General features: G+C 38.6%; 1 protein-coding gene across 2 annotated transcripts in view; it reads right to left on the reverse strand.

The window, feature by feature from the left end:
- Positions 1–7,368, reverse strand: part of LOC102199080 (low density lipoprotein receptor adapter protein 1) — a 46,518-nt gene extending 39,150 nt beyond the window's left edge. For both annotated transcript variants that reach the window (XM_005734334.1, XM_005734335.1), the window contains exon 1: positions 7,017–7,368. In XM_005734334.1, the coding sequence (XP_005734391.1) occupies positions 7,017–7,101 (85 nt within the window). In that variant the 5' untranslated portion in view covers positions 7,102–7,368. The remainder of the gene's footprint in view (positions 1–7,016) is intronic.
- Positions 7,369–10,396: the final 3,028 nt, after the last annotated feature.

Raw genomic sequence — 10,396 nt, forward strand, 5'->3', positions numbered from 1 at the left:
TTTTTGTCAGTTTCCTCATAAAACAATGCAGGGAAAAAAATTCAAACAAACTGTAGCGGAAAAAGGCTATGCAGAACTGTGAGATAGGTCTCTGTGCTTTTGACAGTAATCCCACTAATCAGACTGCTGGGGCGATAGAGCTCGTGCATTTCCCTTCTGAAGTGGAATGCTTGAAAAGACACTCAGACAAAAACATCTCTGCTGTTATCTATGCAACTAAACAGCACTGATTTGTGTTTGAAACATGGTTGTAAAAAAAAAAAAAAACACATTCAAAAAGAAAAAATATGTCTGTTCAATTTCTTTTTAAATCAAAGACTTTATATAGACGTTAGCTGAAATTACAAGAAACACAATGAGATCCTATTTTCAGTCACAGTGTGGGTTCAGTTAGACACACAGTGGGTTAAATAATTTAAAATCTTTACTGCAAATAATAGCTCACAACTTAGATAGTACTAATTTTTGAAATAAAAAATCCATTAGACAGGTTTCTTGCCTTAAAGCACGCCCTGTAAAAACTCATTAGCAGCTTTTTATCATCTAATCTATCATCAGCATGCGACTGGTGGGACTGAGGAGTAGTGAACATGAATTATGCAGACTATAGGTGGGAAATCTGCTCACTCAAATCATCATCTGATGTACTGAAGCTCAGCTAATGGCATATACTGGCTTAACTGATCCTCTAAATCACTGTGTGCTTATACATGAACCCTAGTAAATGCAAAGAGAAATAAGAGTGCCTCTACTTTTAGCAGAAGAAATCCAAAAGCACAGCAACATCTGGCTGTATATCAGACTAAATATATGCACTATTCTTGCTCCATTTGCCTCTTTCTGGGTGGATGATGTTTTTTAGTGCAACAGTAAATGGGACAGTGCTGGTTGTGTACTTTATGCTAATACAACCTTTCCTAAAGATGTCATGTTAAATGAATCAGGTCTCTACACTGAAGTAGCCAGTGCATTGAATCCATGCAGTCTACAGACATATTTGTACTGGTTTACTGTCAGGAGGACTGCATTATCTAAAGCCAAGTACACTGACTTTTTCCAAAAACATGTTGCTGTTGACTATTTAATTTATAAATAGTTTTAGCACTGCCAATGTTGTGCTGTATCAGGGTCAAGAGTCATGTTTAAAACCTGATCACACACAGGGATAGCCACATGGCTACATCTGGTATTAAAATATAACTAGTTTAGTTTAGTTACAGTGCAATGAAAACATATTTTAGGCATGAATAAAATCTAGAATTTTATTAGGCCAATCATAATTTTGGTTTTGTTGTTTTGTTGATGTTGTGTGTTTTGCATCATCGTCCTGCAGCATAACTTCCTAAAAAGCTCCACTTGAGCTTCACGCCATGAACTGATGGCCAGACATTCTCCTTCAGGATTTTCTGGTAGAGAGCAGAATTCATGGACTGTCTAGGTTCTGAAACAACAAAGCAGCCCAGGACCATCACACTACCGCCACCATGTTTGACTGGTACTATGATGGTCTTTTTATAAAATGCTGCGTTAGTTCTATGCAGATGTAACCACACTCAAACCTTGTAAAAAGTTTAATTTTGAGCTTATCGGTTCAAAGAATATTTTTCCAGAAGTTTTAGGAATCATCAAGGTGCTTTTGAGCTCCTCCTGGCTGAGCTCTTTTTTAGTCTTGAAACTAAAGAAGTTTTTTCAGTTGTCTTTAAGAAACTTAAAGTCCAGTCGCTTGTCTATGCAAGCTCCTTAGATAACACCATATAATGTAATTAGTACCTAATAAAGTTACATTACTAGTACTTATTTCTGGATCCTAACACAGCTCTGACTGCTCAATCAGTCACTAATTCGTCATCTTATTTATCACATTCAGATCGTGGGAACCCACTGTAAATTTATCTTTACTAATTCTGGTCTTCAGCCCTTTATTGACACTCAATTCTTCCTTAATGGTGGAGGGGGACTATGTTTCCTCTTCCTCCTCACTGCTATCTCTCTAGGTCACGGGTTCCTGAGTCTTAATGAGCCACTGAGAGATAATTGCTCCTTCAGGACACTGTTAACTGACACCAGTGTCTCCTGGATGACATTCAGTCAAGCCCCTGTCAGGTTCAATATAACCAAGGGCTATATTCAAAGCCAGAGATTGAACCTAATGACTCCTGAGTCCACCAACTTCAGATCGAGCTATGATCCAAACTGCAAAGCACAGGAAACAAATTGCATATTCTGACAGTTTCTTCAAAGCCACAGGGCTTGAGACACCAGAGATTTTGTTAAGGATGCTTGTTGTCTTCTGTTTTCTTCTTCTCACATTGGTCCCACAGCTACGCAGCAAAAAAGAAGATATGCTCCATTACAAAAAGCACTTATAAAATGCAATACTAAAGCAAATTACACAATCTTGCTTGGCTTCAGCTCAGTCTCCTCCAGTCACAGCATTTTGAACTGATGCAGCAGGGACATCCTTTAGTGCCAAGGGCAAGTGTGTGTGACTTCTGAGACACAGGAAAGGTCTGTACTGCTACTGTGTGACGTGATGCAAAGGGACGGCCTGTACTCAGGGTACATGCTGTGTCCTCTTCCATGCTGCCAGTGGCTTTGACCTCAACAGATGACAATGGGCAGCCACAGTGGGCGACTAGAAAGTGCTGCACATGTCAGTTTTCCACTTGCTAAAGGACTAAAGACTGACTACATTTAAGGTGGAGCAAATAGATCACTTTATTTTAATAAGGTTTATTAAGGTGGCTGGTTAAAAATAAAATTGTTATTATGCATTGTTTTTGTCTTTTTGGTTTACTAATGAAAAGAGTGTTCACTCATTTCATAGAAACCTATAAATATGTTATATATATATATATAAAATTTTAAAGTGCTTTAATTCCACAGCTATTCACAGAGGGGGTTCGTGACTTTCACATGGTAGATGGTAGGTAGCAGTGGCCGCAGTGACTCCAGAAATGCTCGCAAAAGTGTGGGACGGGTTTGACTACCACATGGACATATATCCAGAGGGGGACATATTGAGCACTTGTAATAAAATAAATAAATAAATTTTTGTTATATAGGGTGTATTAAAAGAGAACCACACAATTTCAAAAGGGTAATTCAATTCAGTTTTTTCAATTCAATTTTATTTATATAGCGCCAATCATAACAACAGTCGCCTCAAGGTGCTTTATATTGTAATGTAGACCCTACAATAATACATACAGAGAAAAATCCAACAATCAAATGACCCTCTATGAGCAAGCACTTTGGCGACAGTGGGAAGGAAAAACTCCCTTTTAGCAGGAAGAAACCTCCGGGAGAACCAGGCTCAGGGAGGGGCGGTAAGTTAAGTGTAACCTTACAGTGGTGGACAATTAGAGGTCAGGAGGCAATTAAATTAATCAGTGTAACACTCCAGACACAAGTGATCATCCAATTAAATTCCTCTGTCTCATTCCACCTTCACACTGGAGTCTCATTTAACCTATTAAGCCCCAAGCTTAACTGATCTCCTGCCTTTGCCCCCCGTATCAGGGGGCGCTGGGGCTTAAGGGGTTAAAACCAACTCTTACCTAAATTAACTAAATATTGTCCTTAAAAGTGATTATTTATCCACAGTGACTTACCATCCACGCTCCACATGCACTTTCAGTTGGCTGTCAGCACACAAATAATTCATCACTCTCTTTCAAACTTAACCACACCTAATGTGTGTGAAAGTGCCAACCGGCTGCGATGTTACCTTATTTAAATTCCGACAGGCAGCTCTGACGCATTGCCACATGCTGCCATACAGACACTGTCCTCTCTCCACTTTGCCTACTTAAGTAGCATCTGGATATCAACAGCCGCTCTTACTGCCTGCACCGTTTCCTCCTTGCTGCGTTCACACGTTTTCCCAGCCTGATCTCTGCGGTGTTTCTGAGACACAAACTGCTTCTGTCATCAGGTGCCGAAATCCAGCTGGATTCTGCTCTGGCAGTGTCACTCTGCCTTTTCTTATCTCTCTCACTGGCAACAACAATAAGAGAAGAAAAGCACAATGCAGGGGCTTCTGCTAACAATGTGTCACAATCGATGTCTTTCAAAATGACACGCTGATGGTTTGTTTGTCATCAAAAGTCAGCGCGGTTGATGCGCAGAGTATTGTGACGTGGAAAATTATGATTTTTTTTTTTTAAATCCCTCACTGTTTGTGCACAATCAAAAGTTTTAGCCCAGCAGTTATGAGAAGCTGACAAACCCAAGCACTTATTTGAGACAAGCCGCCACTTAAAACTGTCATTTTGTGCTCGAGCTGAGAAACAAAATGCATTTAAAGCAACCAGAGACAATCATGAAAGCCCAAATCCAACAGATTTATGTTCCGGCATTCAATAATTTATGTAGAACATGTCCAACAGAGCAGAAGAAACTAAGAACATCTTGCTGGCTGTGAAATTAATCAGTCATGTTTAATGAAAGCTGGCACTAAGTAGGAATTTTGGATGAAGAATAACCAGCATGCTACCATTTATTGCAGTGGGAAGCTCACAGGCAAAGTAGCAGAGAGGAGGGAGCGTTCAAGACGGCGCTTGACACATTTGTGTTACAGCAGGGCTGCAGGCTGCAAGGCAGTCTGTCACTGATGGTGTGACAAGGTTTGCTGCTCTGACCCCTCACTCAGCACTCAAAACCTCCTGTACTTCGCACTGTAGTTGTCCTTAAGCAACATTGCATATTGAATATGGTCAAAAAAACTTTTTGAAAAACCAATAACTGAGAATTATGATGTAAATTCAGCTCAATTATTAAAGATGTGTTTGTTGCATATTCATTTATCTTCGTCGAATGATAATTGGTCGACCTCTGTGGATGAAACTCGCTGAAAAATTGGTTTCATTTTTATATTTTTGAAGTAGCTGTATAATCTTATTAGACAGCTGAAGTATGTTCAACAGAAAAACGAACCTAGACCTTTAATTAGATCTTAGTAGGATTAAATCTTAGTATAGTCCTCAGTTCTACCTGCAACAAATGAATACCATGCTACTTTTAACTAAGATAGTCATAGCCAGAGGCAATTTGATTGCTGTTGCCAGTCTGCCCTTATCCCCAACCTATTTTCACTTTTTTGAACACCTTGATTGATTTTTTTTTCCCATTAAGCACCAAAGGATGAACTTGGACCATAGGATGAGCACTGATTAGCATCTCAAGGTCACTGTGACCTCCCAAAACGCATTGTGACTGTAACTCAAGAATTAATGTGCTACTTATGACAAGATTTCATGAAAATATCTAACAGGATACAACAATGAAGTGAGGAGATTTTACAAGCAAAGGGTCAAAGGTCAACTTTCTGTGTTATTATAATGTCCCTACAAACACAGGCATTATTCAGCTCCATAACTCAGGAACAGACTGGGACTATGCTTAACTTTGATTAGGTGTTTCAGTAATCTGTATTGTAATCTCTATAAAATCCCTGCAGTTTTCACTACTGATTGATGGCCAAATGTTCATCCTGATTTTACAAAGTACAAAGTTGCAGTATTGATCTATCAGCAGATTTATTTGTTTATTATCTATAACTACATATATAAAAGTGATGAGATCATAGTTTACGAACTGTGTAGGAACCTACTTTACAAATTAACAAATAGCTTACCTTATTTTTATTTATTTTTTTGGAATATTTTCCATTAAAATAAAGATTGCATTACAATTACAATTGCATTGTAGTATGTTACTAATAATACACTGTTATGAATATGCCTGTGATAGCAGAGAACATCTGATAGATATATAGGAATCAAAATACCTCATCATTTGTTTTACCTTCTTAGTGCCAGGTTGGACTCTCTTTTGCCTTCAGAGCTACCTAAATTCTTTGTGTCACAGATCCAACAAGGTGCCGGACACATTCCTCTGAGATTTTAGTCCATGTTGACATGATAGCATCACACAGTTCCTGTAGATTTAATTCAGCTGCACATCCACAATGTGAATCTCCTGTTTCACACCCTAAAAATGCTTTACTGTTATAATAAAAGGTCATTTATGTTACCATTGCCATCCTAACAGCTCAAAGCAGTGTAGCTATTCTCCTCTGAAGCAAACTTCCCAGAGAACTGCAGCTCACTAGGTAGCTTCTCATTTTCACACCATTCTCTATAAAACCCAAGAGATATTTGCTGGAAAAAGCCCAACAGATCAGCAGTTTATAAAATACTCAGAGCAGCAGGTTTGGCACCAACCAAGTCGCTTAAATCACCCTTATTCTCCAATCAGATGCTCATTTTGAACTTCAGCAGGTTGTCTTGACTACATGCACTGAGTTGCTGCCATGTGATTGGCTGATTACAGATTTGCATTTATGCAAAGTTAAGCAGGTGTACCTAATCAAGTGGTAGGTGAGTGTAGATGGCTGTAAAACGCAGCTAGGTGGAAAACCTGTAAAGCTCTTATGCTAGCGTTCTCAATTAATCTATCAATTATTGTACATATTACTAGATTAAGCGAATCCAATGGGGAAAATGCCGAAAAGAAAGAGTCCTAAGATCCCAAAGTGAATGTTTCAGAGTTTCAAACAGTATAAAGCTTTAATATATTTAACTAAAAAACAAGAACAGCAGCTATTTAGATTTTAGTTTAACTTGTTTAAACTGGTAATGAAGAAATACTGGCTCTAAGTAGCCATTTATGTTGGTATGGGGCTTCTGGCAGCATTAGCTCCATATCACACAGTAAAAGTGACAGGACTGTGCTTGTGTTTCTTATTATGTGACAGCTCAGAGTCAACAGCATAATAAAACAGCTTGTAACTGTACAGCTATGGCGCTTAGATTTGGCAGAAGGACAAACAAAAGCGCCCGAGCAATAAAACAACAAGTCCACTAGCTTGCTGCGAGCAGCCAGAGGCACACACTGCCCTCCTTTCATACTCCCAATCTGACAGATGATGCTGCCGCTACGCCACATGAAGAAAAAAAAAGAATCTTTGCAAAACTGTAACCGTTTCCAAACATTTGTATCATCTCACTCACTTTCGTGTTTTGAAGTTCCCCATGTGTGCCGCGGAACTCCCGGGCTCTTGATAATCGCTCTGCCGGCAGATTTCAGGGCATCCATCACGAGGTGTGTCTGCTCTCCGGCAGGTGGATTCCCCAGTCACCGGACCACAGGGAGGAAAAGACGGAACAGCCTGCGCTCGATGGCGGATACGCCGGAAAGGAAAAAGGCGAGGGAGATAGGACACAGATTCAAGTTCCAGCCCCGAGCCTCTCTTCCTCGTTCTCTCTCTCTCTCTGTCTTTACCTCTCTCTCTCTTTCCCAAGTGATAATGTGAGCGGCGGAGGGCACACACGAGTCCACTGCACCGTTTCCAAAGTTGAGGGCGTGTCCTTCTAACCTTCACGAGCTTCCTTCAGTGAGAGGGAGTGACCTTAATGAAAAAAGTCATTACAGTCTAATGTGTGTACCGAGGACTTAAACACACTAATGAGTTTATGCCTAATGAGCTTACAACTGCACTTTCTGTCTCATAGGATTTCTTGTGGGTTATTGATCAGTGGTGGGCCCATTGTTACCATGGTTTCTTTTTCTTTTTCTTTTCTTTTTTTAATTAAATAATCAAATCAAATAATGTCATTTAGCCCTTTACCATGTTTAATATTTAAACCTTGACTAGAAACAACCCTACAGTTTTATTTAAGGGTGGAGATAAAATCATTAGCTACTGCTGACCATTTTCTGCCTTCTGTTTTTTTTTAATGTTTTTTCCACATGTCCGTCTATGTTTCTTGTTAATAATAAACAAAGTAACAAAAGTAGTCAAAAGTCGAAATAATAAATAATTTGTTGGTATTCTGGCGCCATCTTCCGATTGTAGCTCGAAATTGCAATTTTCTTGTAATAACTGCTGTGACATCTTCACCTACTCGACAACATTTAGTAAGATTGTAAACAGATTAAAATGTCACTAAAATTGAAATGGCACGGAGAAAGTGCTTTAGTTTTAAAAGATCTCAAGACAAAAGGATAAAAATTCTGCACTCTAAATGTAAAATGAAACCGAAATATATAAAATTAAAGGTTTTTTTATTTAATAAAACTAAACGTATACCAACCACGTATATTTTATTTAACCAGATTCCATTAAATTTAACATTTTACTTACTCTTACACCTGTAATTTAATTAGTTAAAGTCAGCATATTGTGCATTTTTTTAATGCAAGGGGCTAAAATCCACTGGTGTACCTTTAACATAAGCAAATATCTTTCTTTGATGTGCTCTGCCCAGGTTTCATATATTTCCCAATACCAACTAACAATCATAACATTTACAAACATTTGTTTCATATGTGATTATGCAATATTAAGACACAATGGTCTACAGTTGTGGTCAGAAGTTTATATGTGCAGATCATCGGCATGAAGGTCATGCTTGTCATGCTAATTTGGAGAATTTAATGATTTCTTTAAACAGCATATATCTTAAATGGCTATAAAAACAAGAACAGGGTACACAAGTTTGAATTGCTTTCTCTTTTCTCTAAGAGAAAGAAGATTTTCTGTAATTCACACAGGGTCAAAAGTATACATACAGCTTTGTATACTTTGACCACATATTTTTGGTGGTCATCAGCAAAAGTCTAGCTGGATATTTGATGACTCTTCTTGGCACAATTTCATTTAAATTGTCTGGTTTCCTAGCATGGACCAACCTTTTAAGTGTGGTGGACAAATTTTCAACAGGGCTGAAAGTCGAGGTTTTCAAAAGGCCATTCCAGAAGCCTTCCAGTTAGCCTGCTTTGTCCATTCAAAAAAACAATTCTGATGTGTGTATGGATCATTGTTCTATTGAAGCACTCAACTGTATCCGAGTTTTAACTGCTTAGCTGTTAATGTGAGGTGATGTTGAAGACTTTGAAAGTAGTCCCCCTTCCTAATTATTCCATCCACTCTACAATGGATCAGTACCACTAATAGCAAAACAACCCCAGCACATGATGCTACCAGCACCATGCTTGACAGTTGGTGCATAGTTCTTAGGTTTGAAAGCCTCACCTTTACGCCTCAAACATACTTCTGGTCATTGTGGCCAAATAGTTCAGTCTTTGTCTTGTCTGATCACAGAAGCTCTTTCCAGAAGGCTTGTTCATTTCATTTGAGCTTTAAAGTATTGGTTTTGGAGCAGGGGCTTCTTTCTTGGTGAGCACTTTCTCAGCTCATAACGATGTAAAACGCGCTTTACAATGGACAGTGAAGCCAATGTTCCAGCAGTTTCCAGTTCATGGCACATTTAAGCCTTTGTGGTTCCTGGATTGTTTCTCACTAACCTAACCAATTTCCTCTCATCTGAGGGTGGCAGTTTGGGTCTTCTTCGATACTTTGGCAAAGTGTTGATGGGTCCAAATAATTTGTACTTACAAACAATAGTTTGAACTGATGATCTTGCAATTTGCAGTTGTTTTGAAATGGCTCCAAGAGACCTTCATGACTTGTGTAAATATTCATTTTTCTGAGTTTTATTCAAACAAACTCTTTTTGTGCTGGCAAAGAGAAACAAAGACTAATGGGGCCGAATTAGGCCTTGTCAAGTTAAAAGACACAGAAGAACCTTTACCACCACAAAAAGTAAGTGAGTGTATGTACATGTACATATTTGAGCCAGTATGCATACTTTTAACCCCGTGTGAATTACACCCAATTCTTTTTTCTTTTTCTTTTTTTTTTTTTAAGTCATTAAAGATGTATGCTGTACAATCATTCCACTCTGGACAAAGAACAATTCAAAGAAATAATTTAAAGCCACCACATTACCCTAACATCCATGCCCATGGATGAGTTAATGTAATCTTCTGACCACAACTACAAGTACTTGTACCAAAGAAAAATAATTTTTGAGACATAGAGAACATGAAATTTGTTTGTTTTTTTCCTTCATGGTGAAATATTTATTTAAATTCTCTCCACAACCCAGCACAGATTACAACTTCTCATTTTAAGTCTAAGCTCATCTCACAAGTATTTCACACTCAGGAAGCTAAGCAGTGCGTGTACTGTATAGTCACGGATTTCTCACAAATCATCTAGAACAAGTTATTACGGTTTAGCCTGCGGTGGCATGCTTGCTGTTGTAGTAATTTCGGTGCTCTGTGGTCATTTGAGAGAGTCTTTAGTTTATATTTAATGCCCTGAGCAGCACACACTACTGCAACTACACTGACTGCTTTGCATGTGATCATGTGAGTATGTGCCAATCTGCACGTGTTAATGTGTTGCTATTCTGGATACAGCAAGTTGGAGAACCATGCAGCGTTTTAAAATTCAAGAAGGTTGTGTCGCTCCCGCGTCGTCCTGCATCAGAGTGAGCATTTTTACAAACTAAAGAATCATCTCCCTCTTCAGTTTAAAAAAAGA

Source organism: Pundamilia nyererei, unplaced genomic scaffold, assembly GCF_000239375.1.
Source record: "Pundamilia nyererei isolate P.nyererei 1_Seehausen unplaced genomic scaffold, PunNye1.0 scaffold00058, whole genome shotgun sequence".
Taxonomy (NCBI): Eukaryota; Metazoa; Chordata; class Actinopteri; order Cichliformes; family Cichlidae; genus Pundamilia; species Pundamilia nyererei.